General features: G+C 42.1%; 2 protein-coding genes across 3 annotated transcripts in view; one reads left to right on the top strand and one right to left on the bottom strand.

Annotated features, from left to right (window-relative positions):
- The window catches only part of LOC308300984 (uncharacterized protein), a 31,377-nt gene extending 24,236 nt beyond the window's left edge, over positions 1 to 7,141 (bottom strand). The window contains exons 1-4 of the mRNA XM_080744880.1: positions 7,043 to 7,141; positions 5,154 to 6,063; positions 3,705 to 3,881; positions 1,917 to 2,321 (exon numbers count right to left, since the gene is read on the bottom strand). Of these exons, the coding sequence (XP_080601006.1) occupies positions 1,917 to 2,321; positions 3,705 to 3,881; positions 5,154 to 6,063; positions 7,043 to 7,126 (1,576 nt within the window). The 5' untranslated portion in view covers positions 7,127 to 7,141. The remainder of the gene's footprint in view (positions 1 to 1,916; positions 2,322 to 3,704; positions 3,882 to 5,153; positions 6,064 to 7,042) is intronic.
- Positions 7,142 to 19,629: 12,488 nt separating this feature from the next.
- hmgn3 (high mobility group nucleosomal binding domain 3) overlaps positions 19,630 to 22,703 on the top strand; it is an 11,228-nt gene continuing 8,154 nt past the window's right edge. For both annotated transcript variants that reach the window (XM_080745203.1, XM_080745202.1), the window contains exon 1: positions 19,630 to 19,757. In XM_080745203.1, the coding sequence (XP_080601329.1) occupies positions 19,743 to 19,757 (15 nt within the window). In that variant the 5' untranslated portion in view covers positions 19,630 to 19,742. The remainder of the gene's footprint in view (positions 19,758 to 22,703) is intronic.

The raw sequence follows: 22,703 nt of genomic DNA, 5'->3' as shown, positions 1-22,703 counted from the left end.
CAAAATTCAATCGATTATTCTAAAAGATCTTTTAAAAAATATTATAAGTATTAAGATTTGAGAGAACTGGATTGCACTTTACTGTTCCGATTATGCTGATTAAAAAGCCTTTTTTTGGGGGGAAGAGGCACCTATCTTCTATATTATTTCAAAAAGCTTCTACAAACGAAGAGTGCAAAATGATACATGACCTAAAAAGCATCCTATACTGCCCCCTTTCTCTAGGTTTCACTCCTATCCATTAGTGCAAATCAGGGGAACAGCTCTCGCAAGCCATGCCTAAGTCTTCTCAACCAAACATCAACAAAACCCTTATAATCCCTAAGACAAAATACTGACCAATAGCAAATGCACTTCACATTTCACCAACAAATGGCATGGGTATGACTGACTGGCATATGAATGGAAGGCATAGTCATCTATAGACCTTTTTCCAGAGCGCTGCCGTGTGGATGCGGTGTCGCTGTGCGAAGCGTTGCTGCTTGACACCGCATTTATGGTTGCCGCTCTGAGAACTAGATCTATACAGAAATATGCCCACACAACTAATGCCCCAACAAAATCTATCAAACATATAATAGACAAATTGACACACAAACAATTGCACACACTGTAGAGAGACACACTCCATGAAGTTAAAAGGCAAATGGTAATTGAATACTTGAAGAGCAAGCAGTAACGTGGCTGAATCTCACTCACACACTCACACGCACGCGCACGCACACGCACACGCACACACACACACACACACACACACACACACACACACACACACATATATATATAAGCAGCAGTTTGGCATATTGAGAGCCTCACATTCTAAGTGGTGTATTGTGGAACCTCTTCCTATCTGCTTAGCGGTGCTACTGTACTAGTCTCGCGTGGCCAGACAGTTGACTCCGCGATTTGCAAATGCTCTGGTCATACAGTCTGGGGTAACGTAAGAAGAATGATGAGTTACCGGTTAAAGCGGAAGTGAAGCCTCCTCCTCACTTCCGTTTCCGTCTCACATCGCGCACATTTATCATTATATAAATTAAAATCATCTGAGCATATTTAGCTCGCTGTTTAGCAGAAATGACATTTTAAAATATCTTTTCTTGAACGGAAATGTTAGCTTCCATTACTCGCCGTTCAGGAGCTGTAGTTCCAGACTCTATATAGCATTCGGAGATTGTGGAATAGTTGTCTGGCTATACGCGAGACTACTACTGTACTAGAAGGGCACTGACTCAACCGAGCCAGCAACGGCTCGGTTTCCTGACACTGTAGCACACTTAATACTTGTAGCGCCTTTTCAGACCAATTGCAGCATTCATAACTGACAGCAGGTCTTGGTCTCACTAGCTGCTGACACGCCAAATCTGCTCTGTATCGATTGGGAGATGTTATTAAAAAAATAACCCACCATTGTTAATATCTATATCAATTACAGGGTAAACTTCTGCTCTCTGCTTTGGACCTTTAATGAGTGATATGACAACGATTAATGAAGAGATGAAATCAAGTAAAAGTCACAATCAAAGCAAAGCGACTACGTAGCCTGTGTAAAGTTTTTCTTCTTGATTAAGCCTGTAACCTGAAACAATCCCTTAAACACACTTCCCTTGACCTCAGGTTCAAACAAGACAGTGTTAAATACTGCACATGCTCCCCTAAAACACAATTATGAGGTTAGGAGAAGACAAATAATAATAATAATTGTTAATAATAAAAACAGGCATAGTTGTAATATTTTCTCTCAGATCCCTCAGATCATAAAGAGGACAGGGAATAGGCGTGTAGAAGGGCAAGGGAAGTCGTTTAGCGGTTGCTTCTGGACAGGACATACCATCTTCTGGGGGAGAGGGGGTACCATCTCCTCTCCTCTTCTCATCTCGCTCTTGGACCTCCTTTTCGCTTCGCGGCCTAGAGACGCAAGTTCTCCTGCAGCAGGGGCTGCGACATCTCGCCTCTGTTGCGCGGGAGCGAGGGCAGCTGTCTGATGGTCACCTGTCTGACAAACACCACCAGGAAACCTATCACCATCAGGACCCCGAGAATGGAGCCCAAAGCAGGGGCGTAGGAATACCCAGAGGGCCTGACGGGGACGCTGGGTGTGGTGGTGGGAGGAGAGGGCTCCGGCGAGGAGAGGAGGTCCTGGACGCTGGAGAGGGAGCCGTTATTGGGCAGGGGATGCAGGGCCAGGATGTGGCACATGAGAGGGTAAAGGTCGACAGAACGCATGGTGGTCTTGGTGTAGCTCTGGCGGAATGCTGGTCCACGGGCCACGAACACAGGTTGCATGCTGGGCAAGGAGTTGTTGTAGCCGTGATTTCCCACTGGGGATTCAAAGGAGATGGATTGTTTCTATATAATATCGACCTTCATTCAGGGATAATCAATAACCCATATACAGTAGTCAGTGTTTAGTGTTTCCCCTGCGTTCATTCAGTTGCAAACACCCCACCAACACACACGCACACGCACATGCACACGCACACGCACACACACACACACACACACACACACACACACACACACACACACACACACACAAAAGTTGCCACAGACAAGTATATTTGTGCTAATAATTATAACAATTAATCAATCATAATAAATAATTTAGTGCCCAATCCTTTGGGGTATTGTTGTGATACATTATTATTATTATGTTCCTTTGCATTTATTTACCCATCCTAACTATTAGGAGCAGTGGGTGGATGCTATTAATACAGAGCCCCGGGAGCAGTTAGGAGTTAAGTATCTTGCCATGCAGCGACACTTTGACACACAGACCGGGGCCCTTCTCATTCCCAGACGGCCTCTACCCATTCAGCTATGGCCGCCCTAAGTCAATTACGTTTTCTACTAAACAGGATCAATGTTGAATGTGTCCTAATATCATTAAACAGTGATCTATTTTGAATTGATTTTCCGGTGTTCTTGTTTAACACAATTAGTGCCTCTTAATCTGAAGGTTGCTTGGTGCCTCGGTGCCACGCGGTTTCCTCCATAGGCCGCCGCTATTATTTTGAAGGGCTGGAAGGGGGTTGTTTTTGTTTTTTTGGATTATCACTTGACGGCAACGATTACGTCATCTAGTCACATGACAGTGTGGGACAAGAAGAGGCAAGATGGCTGCGCCCTGCCTTGTGCCTTGTTTACATTTAGATCTGCTGCAAAATGTCTCAAAATGGCTATTTTGTTTAAATGAAGTTTCTTTATGGGCCTCTCCACTGACTAAACATTGAGGAGCTTCACTTCGCGTGCACGCCCAACGTGCGTTGTAAACAAATCGCCGACATTACCGATGCGAGCGGGACCGGAGCGACATTAAGTAAGTAATAATATCTTTACTGTATATACAGTAAGATTCACAGTCCTCACCGTCAACGGCGCCATGGTATTAACCCTTTCAATGACGGTGAGGACTGTCAACGGCGGCGAAAAAGTTAATGATTGTACAAAGCAAAATCAGTATGAATATGAATTACACCCCACACAATTTCTCCTTGCAGAATCAAAGGCATTGCTTCGACTCAAGGAATATTTTGAAGTTTGATACAGTAATGAAGGTACAGTATAAAGATAATGTATCAAGAATAATGTTAATATCAAAGCTGACCTGTCAAAGATAATGGCCATATCAAAGCTAATGTATCAAAGAGTATGTTGGTATCAAAGATAATGTATCAAGACAATATTGCTGGTTTGATACGTACACATGAAAGGGTCGGTCCTGTTCTGCATGATGGTCCAGCCCTCCTGGGCCTCAATGATAATGGGCATGATCCTGATGTTATGGCTGTAATGGAAGTGATCTGGAATGTCTTCTTTCTTGTAGACCACCAGGTGAGGATTCGCATCAGCCAACAGGCTGTACACCTCCTCAAACTTCCCTGTAAAAGAAGACGCAGGCAAATGTTACTCAAATACAGGCATGAAAGGGGGTAGCGCATCATATACTGAACTGATGAAGATCGTGTGAGATCGAAAAACATTGTGGCAATACCAATAATAACATAAATCCCTTGCCTAGAAAATGGTGTGTGGGCTCTAACTCCTGTCATATTAGTGCAATTGGCCCAGCACCCACCGTCGATGTGCGTACAGGCATTGACACTAAGGCTTGCCCACCTGCCCCCGGCAGGTAAATAAAATGTCAGGGCAGGTGAAGTTGGCTTTCAGGTTGCCCGACAGGGCAAGTGCTCATTTGAGAGGGGACACAAATGTCTATAAACACAACACAAGATATCTGTCTAAACACCTGAGCGTGGCCAGTGCGCTGTGTCTTCTGGTCTGTGAAATGTTAAATAAGAGCACTATTTACCTATAATGTGCCTTTTTTACTGTTGCTACATTTAAAAATATAAAATAACAAGTGTGAAACTATAGATATATTCAATCATAGCTAAAGATTTGGATTTGGAGGTATTGAGGTATGATGATTTTATCGCACAGCCCCAGAAAGTAAAGAAATAAGTGTTAAATTGAGCGGTAATTAAAATCGTACCAATCATTTTATGGGCGATTTACTTTTCGGGCAAGTGGGCATTACCTTCGGGCAAGTAGAACATGACCTGCACTTGCCCGATGAGCAAGTGCCTCTGAGACCTTAGTGTCAACCCCTGGCGTGTAAATGAGTACCGGTGTATTCAAATACAGGCAACCACGCATACATGTATCGGTGCTTGTTAGACTAGGGTGATAAGACGTCCAGGTTTTCGCCAGAATTTAAATAATAGTTGTTGTTGCATAGAGATAATGTTCTGTTCATGTAAACATGCTCACCTAATCAATCAGAAAGCAAATGCATTGTGTGTCTGAATTCATCGCTTAGGCTGATGTTTGTCAATCACTCGCTGCCTGTATGCAACATCTATGGTACATATACATGTGCGCGTGCATGAACGTTCATGAATGGGCGCGCAATGGCAATACTAGTGAACTTGGAAGTGTGGCCCGTCTATGTTGTCAGTCATCTATGATGTCAGTACTCTTACATCAGTCATCTACAGCCCAATCCAACCTCAAAATTAAAGTTCTACAAAATAAAACAGAAAATGTGACAAAATATTCTGAGCTTTACTTGTTTTGGTTTACAGAAAGGAACAGGCTTTTGAAATAAACGGTTACTGAACAAAACTGAAATGTATAAAAGGGTTTTGTACCTTCCTTGGGAAGTATTCCCACCACAGGGCTCTTGTCCACCCAGGTGTACAGATCTCGCCTCACGTACTCATCCAGTTCTATAATCTTATCGCGGGACAGCTGGGTCATGCCATGGTCACTGGTGACGATGAGGTTCAGCCTCTCGTACAGTCCCGCCTTCTTCAGCTCGTTCCTGAGGAAGCCAAGCTTCTCGTCTATGTCGGCGATGACGTCGTCCATGAGGGGGCTCTCGGGCCCCAGGTTGTGGCCGCTCTCGTCCGGTTCCTCCCAGTACAGGACACCGAAATCCACCGCCTCCTCCCCCGGCGCCGAGAACCACTCGATCATCTTCTCCACCCTGGTCTCAAAGCGGACCGAGGCGTTGTAGTGGAGGTAGCGGGTCGGGTACATCCCGCGGATCTCCACGTCGGACCCGGGCCACATTGCCGCTCCGCTCCGCCCTCCCGCCTTCTGATTGGTCACCCAGAGGGGCACCGCCTCCTCCCACCACTGAGGGTCGTAGATGCTGTCCGTCTCCATGGAAAAGGAGCGGTTGAGGGCCGGGTCGTACATCTCGTTGGCCACCACGCCGTGCGTTTCGGCGTACAGACCCGTCACCAAGCTGTAGTGGTTGGGGAAGGTCTTGGTGATGTAAACGTTCTCCACCTTGTCGACCCTCACCCCTTCGGCCATCAGCGCACCGAAGTTGGGCGTGGGGACCCGATGGACGTAGTCCCAGCGGAAGCCATCGAACGACACCAACAGCAGTTTGGGCCGATCCCTGAAGCCCTGACCCCTTTGCCCGTGATAGTTCATGCAATGTACGGAGACCGCTTGCAGGAGAAGTGCCCACAGGCAGACCTGGGGACAGTAGCGGCCTCTCATTAAGCAGCTCATCACTGCGCCTTGGGTGTTGAGTGTTGAGTGACTCTGCAATCACACAAAAGAATGTGAACTGAGTTACTCAATAACCACTGTTTTTGCATTACACGATGGTGTGGCACTAAAATCAAGCAAAAGATAGGCAATACAAGCTCACTTATTATTACTTATTATTTTATCTTTAGATGTGTTGTTTTTTTGTTGTTCTGCTGTAATTTTATATATACCACTGCATTGTCTGAAAGGAAGCCGAACAAAAATAAGTTTTTATGTACCTGTACAAAAGACATAACAATAAAGTACAACCTTGAACCTTGAATGACACATTGTGAGCTCATTATTGACATTTCTTTATAAAAATATATATTCTATTTAGTTATTATTAGGCCTATATATTTCTATGTTTTTTTGTTTGTGTGTGTGTGTGTGTGTGTGTGTGTGTGTGTGTGTGTGTGTGTGTGTGTGTGTGTGTGTGTGTGTGTGTAGCCTAAATATATATATATAGAGAGATTGATTATACAAATTATAATACTATAATAAGAGAGGGAACTACAACGATTTAAGACATAATGGCGTGATATTGTATGTAACAACAACAACATGACATGCATGACAGTTCAACAACACATACAGTATAGGCTATTGTAGGTCAGGGAGGGGGGGGGGGAGTAATAATGATGTCATACCAAATTTGGCAACTGGGCGACATGGCGATGCATGGTATTGTGTAGGCTACTACAAGTAACTCAAAATAAAATAAATACGTTTAGGTTTAACGACCTGAGCAGTCAGCAGCAGCATTTAGCAACGTAACGAATGCAACGAGTCAGCTTGCTTGTCAGTGTGTGTATGTGGTGCTACCGTACATTGGTAATAAGCGTTAATAAACAGACAGCCAACGGACAATGTCACTTTCAAAGGACTGCAGTGAGACAACCGGAGAGGATCGAGACGTTAAATCCAAAAGCTGCTGCATTAAAATAAACACATTCTAAATGCTAAACGATGGTGTTGTCAACAAACCTACCTTATCTTGTTTCTGCACGGGTTCTTCTCGCCTGGCTTCCTCAAACACACAAAGATAAACAGCCCCAGACTCGTTCCAAGGCATAGGAAGTCCCGCCTACTGTGTGTATGCAGTGGTGGAAAAAGCACTCATAATCTGTTACTCAAGTAAAAGTATCAATATTGAAATGCAGAAATACTCTGTTACAAGTCCTGAATTTAACATGTACTTGAGTAAAACTGTGAAAGTACAAACAAAGGTATTGGCATCAAAATGTAAAGGCCTACTTACCAAACATAAATATTTTTAGTGGAGTAAAAGTACAATATTTGTCTCTGAGATGGAGTAGAAAAGTAGGCCTACTGATAATTGGAAATACTCAAGTAAAGAAAAAGTTGCTTATGTACAGTATTTAAGTAAATGTACTAAGTTACTTTCCACTACCATGACTGTGTGTATATAGGCCTATGTATGTTTATGTATTATTATTACAGACGCAAATTTTCCACCCAAAGGATATGGTTTTCAAATGCACGATGCTTAGAATCATAGAGAATGTATCATCATCATCATCGCATGATGTCTGATCATCGACAATCTCGTATCAAGTGCACAGCAGCACGGCAGGTTTCGATGACGTAATGTATGATAGCGGGAACGCGAGAGCGTTGCATGACTGCTGATATCCGGTCTAATGCCCGCCTACTGTGTCCGGTCATTTGCACACTCCCCATCCGCCCTGGACCGGATGTGTAAACTGCAAAGTGAATTGATTCCAGACCTCCATGCCACTAACCCCTTTGTCCACAAGGTGTCAGTCAAGTTCTATCTATGACTATGAGTATCAATGCCATCTCACTCTATGGCTGCTGTTTAGGTTTGTGCCCATGTTCTCTCAACCTATTCTCATCAACTCTATGCCTTTGCAGTCTTGCAGATGACAGTAGCATTTTGCTGATATCCAGAGTGCATGGATGAATTTAACAGGAAAAAAATACTTTGTGTGTGTGTGCGTGCGTGCGTGCGTGCGTGCGTGTGTGTGTGTGTGAGAGAGAGATATGAATGCATAACAAGTCAGCTATGAGGTGGGGAATAAAAAAAAAAGAAATTTATCATTTTTGGAGCAAAATCAAAATGGAGAGTTAAATCACGGGTCATTTGACCCGCTAACACCTTCACCAGATTTTGACTCATAAAAGTCATCATTATTATACACACCTAATAATAATTAGGTGTGTAATAATAATAATAATCCTATCTGGAGCAGTGGGCTCTCTAGCAGCTGGGGACCAGCTCCAACTCTAAAGGATCATTCCCACCGGACAAGATAAAGATAAAAATCAAACCAAGTTTTAAATGAGCATGGTGGTGCATGTGTGTGCGTGGCCCTGTGTGTGTAGCAGTTCATTTCAGGGTTGCGTGTGTGTGTGTGTGCGTGCGTGCGTGTGTGTGTGTGTGTGTGTGTGTGTTAGAGAGAGAGACAACAGCGCCACTTGGTCACCAGTGGTATTGCAGCTCATGCTCAGGCTACATACAGGCATATTATAGTAGAGGAAAAAATAGGCCAGAAGTTGACCATACCCCTACCCGGGGTAGAACAAAACGCGACATAGTTTTTTCATATCTTTAGGATGTCCCTTTCATGAAATGGATTGTCCCGAGTTTTGCTTTTACTGCAAAAGTCATGAAATTGATCCATGAAGGGACTCACCACATAAGCAAAAAAATGCCTATCCTGAAAGATGGAGTTCCAAGTCAAACCTTTGTCATTTTCTACCTGCAGGTTGTTTTTACCTCATACTTGCACAGAAGGTCTACAGGTAGTGCCCTTACGTCCCAGAACAATCAGAATGCAAAAATATGGTTCTGTTTTGAATCTGCTGCCTTTTATATAAGGACCTTCTATAGGCGGAAATGACATTCCTAAGGAAAATTCCACTGTAATCCTTCTATAAGGGGTAGTACAAACTATGACAACGTTTTTTCATAACTTTTACTTGTCCTCTTCATGAAATGGATGGTCAGTAGTTTTGCTTTTACTGCAAAAGTCATGAAATTGATCCATGAAGGGACTCACCACATAGGCAAAAAATACGCCTACCCTGAAAGATGGAGTTCCAAGTCAATCCTTTGTAATTTTCTATTGCTGGTTGTTTTTACCTCATTCTTGCACAGATGGTCTACAGGTAGCGTCCTTAAATCCCAAAATAATCAGAATGCAAAAAAGTGATTTACCAAGAAAGGGCAGAAATATCCCCACAAGTTAATCATACACCATTTCCACTTACTGGTAGGGAAGGAGCTGGAAACAAGGGCCTACTACAAACTTGATATCCCGGTATCAATAAGCTTTGGGCTTATCAAGCTTGTTATTAAGCATAGCGGCCCATGACATCATGTTTAAATAATCAAGACAAGAGGCGATTAATACATTGTTACAGTACTATTCATAATATATAGCCATTTAACACTTACTGCACACTAATGAATGATTTTCTAAAGATATTAAATGACAATATTTTTTACTTTTGTCAATTCTCATCCTCATAGACAAACTCAGACTCACAACAACTGGCCAATGCAAAAAGATACCAGTTCTGTTCAGAATCTCACATCTCACATCTTCCCACAAAATATTATAAAGCGCTCAACAGTGGGCTCGATAAAAGCCCATGGGTCAATAAGCAGGATCGATAAGGTGCTCATTATCAATACAAATTAACAAACTCCATTCAGATTGTCAATAGGGAATACACCACCAACCAAAATAAACCAGAAGAATATGTCATAATATGCTTGTATTGTGAATCAGAAGTTTTTCTATATATGTGTGCCATTCTTACTGCATGCCAAATAATCAAACAGCAGCTTTTTCTCATTTTAATTTATTTCGTTTATTTCTTTTTCAATATTTTCATATCAACAACTAATTTGAGTGTGAGGGGGACTGACCAATTTGCAAAGCTGGTCAATGGATACAAAGCTGTGATCTCCCAAATTCAGACATAATTTTGTCAGGAGTTTGTTCGTGACGTAATCGGCTGTGTATCTATTGGTCAATGGCTGGTCGATGGATTAATTGAATTCAGTCTTACTATTTATGTTATGGTAATAAATATGGTATGATGGTATATATTATTATAATATAAACGGTAAGAAGGAATTCAGTTCCCAGTGGATTACAACCAAGGGCCACTACAATGCTCTACAGTCAAGGCTGGTCCACAAGGCACAAGCTGGTATAAAAGGATTGTGTCATTTCTTGTTTATTTTAGTTTACAGGCAATGTACTGTAAATACAGGAGCAATATTATGTCAATCCCACAGAGAGACATTGAGGCACGTACTACTTTGACTGCAACAATCCTTATCATAGCAGTAGAGTTGGGTGAGGTCTCTTACTGCTTGGTGCAGGCTATTTTTTGAACAGGACAGGCTTTAGTGATGTATCCTTTAGCATCCAACCCTTCCCAACTGGATTCCACAAAAGGGGTTTGGGGACATGATTGTGGCACCATATACTGTACCAGTTTGGTACATAGCCTGTTGAACATTCAGAAATATCCTCAGTGGGAGGCAGATGTGAGACTGGCATGTCTGTCGTTGATGCAAGAATACAACGGAGCTCATCAAGACTAGAACCCACCTGGCCCTTTGCCTTCTTTTTTAGGCCATAGAGAGTGAGGGCATATTGTCTTGAACATCCTGAAGCCTCTGGTAGACTATCTGTCAAGCCAAAGGTTCTCAGACCCTGACCTAATTTATATGTACAGTACTATGGATATACTTGTGTTGCTCGCCTACTATGTCAGTCAACAACTCCTTGGAATAGCTGCCATTTTCATGCATGCTGGTCATGGGATAGACAACGATACATCCCAATGTCTGATATTACAAATACATTGGGAGTGGCTTTGTGTGAGAGTCTTCTAGCATGGCACGCATTGACTGGATGCAATGCAACAAGCAGCCTGTTCAGAATAAGCAATAATACAGCTTTCAACAAGCTGGCGAAGCACATACATGAGCTTCAGGATCTGAGAATCTTTGGCTTACTGCATGCCAAATAATCAAACATTGGTCAGTCTCCCTTACACTGCTCAAAATAGTTGTTGATTGAAAAAGAAATAAATGAAAATGAGAAAAGGCTGCTGATTATTTGGCATTAAGAATGGCGCACAAAGTGTAGTGTATTCTACTGAATATAGGCTTACATACATACTGTACTGCATTTAAGACTGAATACCATAGACCATAGTAGACTGCTTATAGAACAATATGTTTGCTGCTTTTGAGGTGAAGAGAATTAGGCCTTGGGGGTGCATCTCTCCACTCCGACATGTCTCCTTTCCGACATGTCTGCATTCCGACACTAACCCTATCTCTACCCCTAACCCTAAACCTTAGGCCCATGGGAGTGTCGCCACTCCGACAATAAGAAGTCCATTTCGGAGTGGCGACATGTCGGAATGGAGAGAGCCTCCCCCTTGGGATGTAGGGACACTACCTGTAGACCATCTGTGCAATATGAGACGAAACAACCAGCAGGTAGAAAATGACAAAGGATTGACTTGGAACTCCATCTTTCAGGGTAGGCTTTTTTATGGTGGGTACCTTTATGGATCAATTTCATGACTTCTGCAGTAAAAGTAAAACTACTGACCATCCATTTCATGAAGAGGACAAGTAAAAACACTGTCAGGGATTGTACTACCCCTTATAGAAGATTATCTCCAGGATCACAGGGGATTCTTCCTTAGGAATGTCATTTCCGCCTATAGAAAGTCCTTATATTAAAGGCTGCAGATTCAAAACAGAACCATATGTTTGCATTCTGATTGTTCTGGGATGTAAGGACACTACTTGTAGACCATCTGTGCAAGTATGAGGTAAAAGCAACCTGCAGGTAGAAAATGACAAAGGATTGAATTGGAACCCCATCTTTCAGGGTAGGTGATTTTTGCCTATGTGGTGAGTCCCTTCATGGAACAATTTCATGACTTTGGCAGTAAAAGTAAAACTCGGGACAGTGCATTTCATGAAGGGGACATCCTAAAGATTAAGATTTGAAAGAACTATGTCGCGTTTTGTTCTACCCCTTATAGAAGATTATCACCAGACTTACAGGGGAACATTCCTTAGAAATGTAATTTCAGCCTATAGAAAGTCCTTATATAAAAGGCTGCAGATTCAAAACAGAACCATATTTTTGCATTCTGATTGTTCTGGGATGTAAGGACACTACCTGTAGACCATCTGTGCAAGTATGAGGTAAAAACAACCTGCAGGTAGAAAATGACAAAGGATTGACTTGGAACTCCATCTTTCAGGATAGGCGTTTTTTTGCCTATGTGATGAGTCCCTTCATGGATCAATTTCATGACTTTTGCAGTCAAAGTAAAACTTGGGACAATCCATTTCATGAAGGGGACATCCTAAAGATATGAAAAAACTATGTCGCGTTTTGTTCTACCCCGGGTAGGGGTACCTCAAAAACTAAGGCTCTTTTTTAGGATTTTTTCCTCCTCTATTAGTAACAAACCACACTCACGCTTAGGAGTGGTGTGACCACCGCTCAAAAATATTTTTCTCAATTGAAGTGGATGGGAGTGGATGGTAGCAGGTAGCTTCCAGAGTGGACAGTGGACACTACCATCCACTTCAATTGAGAACGATATTTTTTATCTTCATCTTTATCTTGCCCGGTGGGAATGACCCTTATAAGGCCAGTCCCTAATGACTTGCACAGTAGGCCTATTTTGGTGTGGGAGGGAATGATAACACTGAAACCCATGGGAACACAACACAGTGAGAACTATAAACTCCACTCAGAAATGCCTCATTTGGGTTCAAACCCAAGACGTTCTTACTGTGAGAGTCGGTGGTTGCTAATCGCTGAGCCACAACATGACTGATTTGTTTCAGTCTTGTGTGTGTGATTGTGTGATCTATAATAATAATAATAATAATAATAATAAGATACTGACCTATCTACTATTGAATTAATTGCAAACTGACCACTAGGGGGCGAGCCCAACTTATTTGTGATGGTTTTTGAAAACCTTATAGGCCTACCATATACCAGCTAACACCATACCAAAATTCAAAAACTAGTTACCAAGTGCATATTTTTTATGATTTTTTACACATTAAAACCCAGTTTATAATGATGCCTTTCCGGTAGTTACTCTTTCCTGACTTTTAAGTATGTTGTTGATCATACACAATAGTAACAGAATCCATTGAAAAAAATCACTTTTTTCGGGCGCCTGCTGGCCTAGTGGTCAAGGCACATAACACATACTAGGCTATGATGCCTGCTGGCGTTGCCGGTTCAATTCCCGATCCGGACTATCTAAATGGTGCATGTCATACCCCATCTCTCTCCCCATTTCCTGTCAGACTACTATATCCTATCAAATAAAGGCATAAGAAAGCCCAAAAATAATCTTTAAAAAGAAATCACTTTTATCAATTATCTGGGGTTTCAATCATATACTGATTTATCTAATATTTGATTCATTGCAAACAGACCACTAGGGGGCAAGCCCAACTTGTTTGCGATGGTTTTTGAAAACCTTATACCCATACCAAAAATCTAAAACTCTGCACCAAGTGAATGAAATTGATGATTTGTGACCAGTTCCTCCTCAGCTATAACAACAATTGTAATAATAATAAACTTTACATAGCATAAAGAGAGATTCAAAATGCTTCACAAAAAACTGAAGAATAATTTGAATAAAATTAGGAACAGAATAAAAACATGTCTCTAAACATTAGAAAGGTGTGCTCATTGGAGCACAAAACTCTGCCATGAGGAACAGCTTTCATATTTCTGTGTATGTTGGGCATGTGATTTAGAGAGGCACTCCAACTGTATGGTTAAGGGCAACTTCATTAGAATACGTTTTGTTGGGCCTGTGATGACAATGTTTTGGGGTTGTGGGAAATGGAGGGAAGGGCTATGATAAAGCATGGTTACTGTTGATTCCTTGTGTCATTATACTGTATTTTTGGTCCCCCCCTCCACGCTCCCCTGTGGGCAGCACCCAGCTGGGTGCAAACAAAAAGATCAGTAAAGTTTGAAATTAGGGTTTGATAGTTTTTGGTCAAAACAGTAATTTGCTAAAAGGTTAAAGCACTAGATTATGATAGTGTTTGCTCAATAACAGGCGTACCCCATCTCTCAGACTCTTTAATAAACTGAAAATACTGTACATGTTCAGGTGGGTTGCAAATTATCATGAGAGTACTCCGCTCATCACTCTCTGACTCCGTGGCTGAGACCCTCATTCACGCCTTTGTTACATCCCGTCTGGACTACTGCAATGGAGTCCTGTTTTGGGTCCCAAACAAGTCCAAAATTCAGCTGCCAGAGTTCTCACCCGCACCAAGCCTTGGCAGCACATCACCCCCACCCGTAAACAACTGCACTGGCTTCCTGTTAAGTTCTGCATCAATTACAAACTCCTCCTTCTCTGCACCTAAGTGTCAAAACGCCCTGGCTCCACAATACTTTCAGGCCTCCTCCATGATAGACCTACTCTATCACGGACCCTGTGGTCCGCAGAATTGGACCTCCTCTCTGTCTCCAGTGCAAACAAGCAAACCTTCGGCGACAGAGCCTTCAGTGTGGCAGCCCCCACCCTGTGGAACTCTTTCCCAATGGAGATTCACCATGCTCCAACACGGGACTCTTTTAAGGCTGCCTTGAAAAGACACCAGGCTTATGGCTTTTGTTTAGTTGTTTGTATATGGTTTTGTAAAGCGACTTGGGTTCATGAGAAAGGCCCTATATAAATACAAGATTACTATTATTACCCATTTATCAGCTTAATTCTTCTTCCATATTTCACTTGTTTATCCTGTATCCTATTCCTGTATGAGTTCTCTCTCCTGATTGGATACAATTGGTATCCCGACCTGAAAATGTATGTTTATTAAAGAGCTGGAGAGACTGGGAGCGCGCGTGTGTGTGTGTGTGTGTGTGCGCGCGTGCGTGTGTGTGTGTGTGTGTGTGTGTGTGTGTGTGTGTGTGCGTGCATTCATGCATGGGGACACTGTTGTACCCCCCTCACCCCCAACACCCACCAACACACACGTTTAGCTGACAGTGTGAATCTATGTAGGAACTGTGGAGCAGCCACTGGGCTACGTAACGTACCTGCTCATGTGTGTTCTGGGACAGTTGTGTGTATTCACATCCACGTAGACATGAAGGGGTTTTTCTGTTTGTATGGGCAGGAAAGCTCTGTCTATTGTGTGATCTGTTGTGCCCCCTATTGTGACATCACCAGAGGACGTTGAGATAGCCTTTGTTGATTTCTCTGTAGAATGCTGCGATGTTCATTGTGATGCATAGTGTAGTGATGTAGGCCTGATGCACTGTGGTCATGATAAGATTACCATTGTCAGATGCAGTACAGTAGTTAGTAGAATCTTCATGCTAAAGTATTGTAGAGACAGTGTGTGTCATAATGGTTTGAGGTACACAGCCATTTTTTGGGGGTTACTGTATCTTTACTTTTTTAGAAGGTGTATGTTGTTGTATAGCCTACTGTTATTCTTTTACCCTACGTATCTTGCAGTAATTATTTCACCCTAACTTTATCTTACCTGGTGTGCTGCCCCTGGTGACAGAATGTCCCCCACGGGATCATAAGATCGATTGATCAATCTATTTATCCATCTATCTAGGACCTAGATTCTAGTAGGTTATAGCAAGTTCCTCAGGTTAAAGGCATGAGTTTAATTACTGTTTGATAACTTTAAGTCTTTAACCACTTGAACCCTCGCATCCCTATTTTGGACAAACATTTGGTGAAAATAGCTGAACATAGCTGATCTACTGTACAAGCTGTACTGTACAACACTTTTTTTATTTATCCATAATCCATACTATGTTATGTTTTTTTCACTACCTGAAGCCATACCTATAGTATTAATAGACTTTTTGTATTTGAATTACATTTTGATTATGTTTTGTATCGTAACCTACAGCGGCACTACATAACTTTCCTCTCCTACCCCGGATTTGAACCCGGTCTCCTGCGCAAGTGCTGAGTCTCCCTGCTTGCTCAGGATAAATGGAATCATGACCATCAGGTCATGATGTGTCTAGGTGAGACATGACCTTTGACACGATCTAAATGTCTCAATGGAAGAGCAGGTAGACAAAATACAACCACTACAATTGGTTATATTGTATTAACATACTCTACCACATTTTATTTTGCGACTGAAGGTCGTAGTTAACTATGAAAACCGGCACATCTTGTCTGTCCTTCCTTCTGTAACGCCACAACTTTTTCGACATTGTGACATCACGTGACATCAAGTGACATCACCTCATCAAAGATCAAACCCTGGATATCCATACATGGAGATGACTGGATCATCACCTAGATCTCCATATATGGAGCTGAACTCTACAACTGATTCCCAGATGATTCCCTGTTAGGGCAACCACACTAAAACAATCCCTTTTATGCCCATAAAAGGGGACAAGGACAGAGAGACAGATACTGACACACACGGACGCATGTCTGGGGTCTGACAGACAGGGATCTCCATATATGGGCATAAAAGGGATTGTATGTATGATGTCAGACGTCATAGACGTCATAGGACTTTCACATAACGAGTAACTGAGTAAGCATATCTGGGGTCTCACAGCACACGGTTGGTTCTACAGACTCCAACTTTTGCACATTTTTGCCTATGTTCTTAGCTGCTTCCCCTGCCGTTACTGTACTTACACAATGTACAGTTGGTCTTTCTGACTTTTGCCTTTTTTTGGTTCTCTACAACCTTAACTAATAAGTACAGTATATCATGAGCAGTATACATCTGCTGCTATGCTCTTGCACCTTATATCTTATCTCAGGTACTATGTGTAAATATGTAATTGGTTTATTTGCTTTGATTGATTTATTTTATATATCCAGGGTTTGAAAATCCAGGGTTTGATGAGGTCAGTGTTGTGATCTTCATATGGAGATCCAGGTGATGATAGTCAGCAGTTCTGTCTTGGCCATATATGGAGCGTCCATATATGGGCATTCCCAAATATGGGCTTAATATATGGGTATTCCCAGATATGGGCTTATTGATGACATCAGGGATCTTCATATAAGGGCATGAAAGGCACAAGGACGGAATTAATTTTCAAGTGGGACTGTGTTGCACTGGTTAGACTGACACAATATGTCCATATATGGGCATTCCCATATGGGCTTAATATTGATGGGCATAAAAGGGATTCTATTGTATGGGCATTCCCAGATATGGGCTTAATATTGATGGGCATAAAAAGGTGGTTGCATGCCCTAACAGGGCATCATCTGGGAATCAGATGTAGAGGTCAGCTCCATATATGGAGATAGGTGATAATCCAGTCGTCTCCATGTATGGATATCCAGGGTTTGATGAGGTCAGTGTCGTGATCTTCATATATGGATATCCAGGTGATGATAGTCAGCACTCTTGACAGTCAACAATGTGATGTCAGAACATGTCAGCTATAGACATTGAGGCATTACGGATGGACAGATGGACGGACGGACAGACGGACAGATGGACTGACTGACTGACTGACGGACGGACAGACAGACAGACAGGATGTGCCGGTTTTCCTAGTAAACGGCATTCTACGGTTGCAACAATCAATGAGTAATTGGAATATTTTACCCTATCCACGGGTTTCCAACGCCCCATTGCGCAGACTTTGTACCGAGCTTCCGGTGTGGGATTTACAAGCTCACAACGGGCTGCATCTGCGACGCGAGCTTGTATGTCTGCTGTTAAACCGGAAGTGTGGTCCAAATAATCTCCAGTAAACTCCTGCGGAAAGAGGTGGATAGGTTAAAGGAAAATACAAATCAAGATTGTAACACCTTATGTGATATACAGATTTTCCAACTTTGATCACAATCATTTCAAAGGGAAAATAAATACATTTTCAATAAAGGCCACTGCTAAACTACATGGGCATATTATACCCTTGTTCATGTAGCTGGTAGCAGCAATATAGCCAGGCTGTGAATGATATTCTTGTATTCAAGCTTCCTCAACAGTGTTGATAACAACAAAATGAAATAGGATATAGGAAAGAAGAAGGAAAATAATAGGGAGGAGACAGGAGAGTAATGGGTAGGTTTACTTTGCCACTTGCCATGCAGTGGCAATTAGGCTACATCAATTACATCTGTCTGTGTCTGATATGTTATGAGTTGAGTTCTATTTATTCTCATTTGTTCCACAATTACTTGACCATTACGTCTACATAATAATGTCCATCTTTTATGTTAAATTTCCCAAATGTCAACTCTCCACCCCTAATAAACATGGAGGAGGACGGAAGGGTCCCTAATAAAAAATGTGTCATCATAACCACAAGCTGATCTAACGATATAAATATTAGGCCATAAAGGAGGGAGAGAAGGTGACAGTGGTGGTGAGCTAACAACAGTATTTCTAGATTCCTCACTTTGGGGCTACATTGATTTCTGCGCGCCCTTCAACAGAAATAATGTAGTCTACTACATAGTTCTTTGACCGCTCTGTGATGTTATAAAACACACATTGTGTTATTTCCATTCCTTTGTGTTTTTTAGACTAGCATTCTTCCCGACACTGCCGAGATCCACCGAGAGAGTGGGTCACGTTTCCATCGTTGGTCCGTGTGTGTCTTCCAGGTTCTGTTTTATCTCTCAGCGGCGGCATCTATAGCCTGGTTTTACTTTCATCCGTACGACGGTGCTGCTCGCCCCCCAAAAACTGACGATCTACAAGCTCACAACGCGTTGCGTCCATTGTTACGTGTGAGCTTGTAGATTGGAGATTTTCGGCGCGCGGCGCCGCCGTACGGAAGCGTTATAACTCAAAGCATAGTTCCGAGCCAATGGACTGATGGCTGATTTGCGTACAAAGACCGCGCAGCCAATCAGAGAGTTACCACTGAACAGTGGCGTAAAGTAACTACGTACATTTACTTAAGTACATTTCTTAAGTACAATTTTGAGGTATAATGTGTACTTTACTGGAGTATTTCATTTTTGCTTCTATTCCACTACGTCTCAGGCAAATATTGTTCTTTTACTCCAACTTTAGTAGTAACTTTGTAGATTTTGATTATTATTACAAAACATAGGCATTAATCACATTCATAACATTTTGACCATTTGAAAATCTACCGCCGATCTAAAAGCTCACAAAGCATCGCAAAGCGACGCATTGTGAGCTTGTAAATCTGCTATTTTCAAAGAGATTTACATTTTATACATTTGAAATGAAAACTGGGACATTTGGCACAACTTTTCTACTTTTGGCTACTTTAAGTAGGCCTACATTTTGATTTTGTGCTTTTACTCAAACAAAAAAAATATATAACAGACTTTTACTTGTAAAAGAGTACGTTTATATTGCAGTATTGATACTTTTACTTTTTGAGTAATTTGAGTACTTTTTCATTTACATACAAGGGGGGCTGGCTTGGCCAATCGGCGACGACTACGGGGAGAAGCTTCGGCGCGTTCTGGCCAATGGCTGAGCGAGGCACAGAGTTTTGGGAGTGCATCTCATTAACATCTCATTACGGAAGGTGCTTTAGATATTGATCCTTGTGTTTCGTGGTAGTTCAAACTAACTCACCTCTTGTTACCTTCACCGTTTGACCTTCTCGTTCGCACCGGGGTGGAAGTTGTCCATAAAGCTAAAAATGCCGAAGAGAAAGGTGAGTGTTGTATATATACATTTTATGTGGTACTTATCCGTCCTATCTCCTATGTGGCTCACTTACGTTTTTAGTTTCTTCTCTGCATTAGAGGGAAATTAGCGCGGTTTTTGGTGACGAACCGAACGACGTCGAGTCGAGCAGGTGAGCGGATGATGATGCCAAAGTTTTTTACTCGCTGTCGTTTGCGGTCTCTCAGGTGCGGTCTCTTTTTTACGGGAGTCGGGAGACATAATAATAACACGTCTCGTAGCCCCCAATGTGTCCAATATGGGTCCATTTGACCAACGAATCGTGTCATTTATTTGAATTCTCCCTTTTTTGTTTTGCTGTGCGAGTGCCACGGTCTTCTCAATGGCCGTTGAATCGGTTGGTCGTTTTTTTTTGATGCTCTACCACTTCCCTGTCCAGCAGCGCACAGCACGGCACGGCTCTGGCACGGTGCGCACTGTGCCAAGTCGGGCTGGCTGGATGGATGGATGTCTAGCTGTGCGCACTTCATGCACGTTTGGCTTTTGATTTTTGGGTCGATTTTTGTGGGGACGATGTAATTTAACACCGAAAACGAAAAACCACCTCCCCTGTGCTGCCTTCCTTTTAGTCTGTGGGTGATCATCAATGGCAGAAAGAAACACGCGCAAACAAACACACACACACACACACACACACACACACACACACACACACACGCCGCCACCGGCAGCAGGCGGCTGAGCTGATAGATAGAACAAACCCACAATCCCACATCCATCCAGAGAGAAAAAGAAAAAGCGAGGATCACATGCAGTAGACAATTGCCGCTGTGAAAGAAGGGGGCCGCAACACTGTCCAAACGGCATTGTTATCTGTGCATTACATGGAAACTAGCTCTTCTGTCGTGGAAAAAACTGCCATTGTCCGCCACACCGTGCGCAGATTCGCCTTTGAGTGAGGACAGAGAATAGGGGGGGCCATTAGGGGCGGAGGTCGTTGCTATGCAAATGATGCGGTCGCAAAAAAACCAACACATTTTCATCATCTTTGCATTGGTTTACCTGCTGTAGCCCTGGGGCGAGTCTATGGGCGAGAGGCGTAACGTAACGTCTTATTACAACGTAGGTTGGTTGTAATTTTAGAATCTGCCATTGGTTTATAGGCTGGAATTAAGAAAAATGGGCATATGAATCTAAATAGACAACAGTCAACATTTAATTTACACCTTTGCCAATGCAAGCTGCATGGTGCCCCCATAGGAACATCCAGAGAGCTTTAAAAACGAAATTTAATACATAATAAGCATAATATAGCTACATGTTATAACACCTAGCCTATTTAAATGGTTTAATATCAAATACATAATATACATTGTGTGAACATAAGTGCATAAGTACATTTTCATACTGCAATGAATTCCATTTTCACTAAATGTCTTCCTTGGGGTGCTGAACACTGCCATACAAAGAACCTGTTAATTTAGAACTAGTGTGTGTTTCAGAGTTTCTCTGGTGCAGTGGTTTCCAAAATGTTCAGGTCGAAACCCAAAAGAGAGATTGCCCAGGACCCAAACTAGTGAAAACAGCAGATATATACAAGTGCACAACGCGTCGCTTTGTGCAGCGTTGTGAGCTTGTAGATCGGCTATTTTCACTCTCTTAATTATATATTCTTAGATTGGTTTGTTTTGGTTTTTTAAATGTATACATTTTGAAATGTATATATATTTTTAAATGAAAAGAAAATATTTTTACTCAAGTCGTGTCCCATAAAAAATCGGTCCAGACCCACTGTTTGTGAACCACTGCTCTAGTGCAGTGATTTACAACCATTTCCAGTTGAAAAGTGTATGTGGCCCACAGTGGTGTAAAGTACTGTACTTACAATGTTGAGGTATTTGTACTTTACTTGAGTATTTCCATTGTCAGGGAAACTTGATGGCGTCTTTAAAATATGACAAAACAACACCCATGAGAGCTCAGCAGTATACGATGCAATATTTTAAATGTTTAATTTAGCAGCAATCCAAAAGTATTCAGATTAGATTAAAAACTATTGCTATGTAATTTGTATTCAGTAGCTGACTACATTTCAAAGTAATCTGACCCAACCTTGGAGTAGATGAGAAATTGAATATTATTTTTATGATTACTGCACCATGTGCGTCTGGGTATGCATGTGCAATGCCTTAACTCTAATAAATAGCTTAAAATTGGGGACATGGAAAAATCAGCTCTGTCAGTCCCTGCCTGTGCCACTGCTCAATGGCCACGTACAATTTCAGATAGATTGTCCAACCCATGGAGGAGAAAAGTGGATGTAGACAGACATTTTATTTGTAGGATTTTCTCAGCAGTTTTTAGTTTCTGAGAAACAAATGAGAACAAGTGAGTTTGCTGGAGATGGAGAGTAAGAATGACATGCAAACACAGGTCTCAGGACAATCAAACAGGATCAAGCAATTACGTGGTCGACGCTCTATCCGGTAAACTACCTCCTCAAATTGAACGTCATAGGAATTTACACTGAGGGATTTTCCACTTCTTTTTGACTGTTCCCTATTCTAGCTACATGTGACACTATGTCACATCATGTCACTGCAACCATACTGTAGCTCTCTGCTTGATGCTCCATTAGAACAGGACCCAAATGTTTGACATGAAACTAGACAGTCATCAAGGAGATAGAGAAAAAAAGATATGGCCGTGGGATAAATATGCACACGTGCACACAAACATGTGATTGCCATTAATGTCAACATGTACCAGTGTTGGTGCATTGGTGATTGAATGTTTTTTCACGCACACGTCGCTTAACACCTACATTACAGGAGTTAACAGGTTCAGACAATGGTCTATTGATATGCATACATGCTCATCTCTTTGTTAAATCACCCTGCTGTGACACTAAGCATTGTCAGGGTGTGAACTTGGGGGTTGATGCATGCCTGTGTGTGCGGGGGGGAGGCGTGAC

This window comes from Nannobrachium achirus (assembly GCF_963921795.1).
Source record: "Nannobrachium achirus genome assembly, chromosome: 16".
Taxonomy (NCBI): domain Eukaryota; kingdom Metazoa; phylum Chordata; class Actinopteri; order Myctophiformes; family Myctophidae; genus Nannobrachium; species Nannobrachium achirus.
Note: the sequence above shows the minus strand (reverse complement) of the source record. Positions and strands in the feature narration are given on the sequence as shown.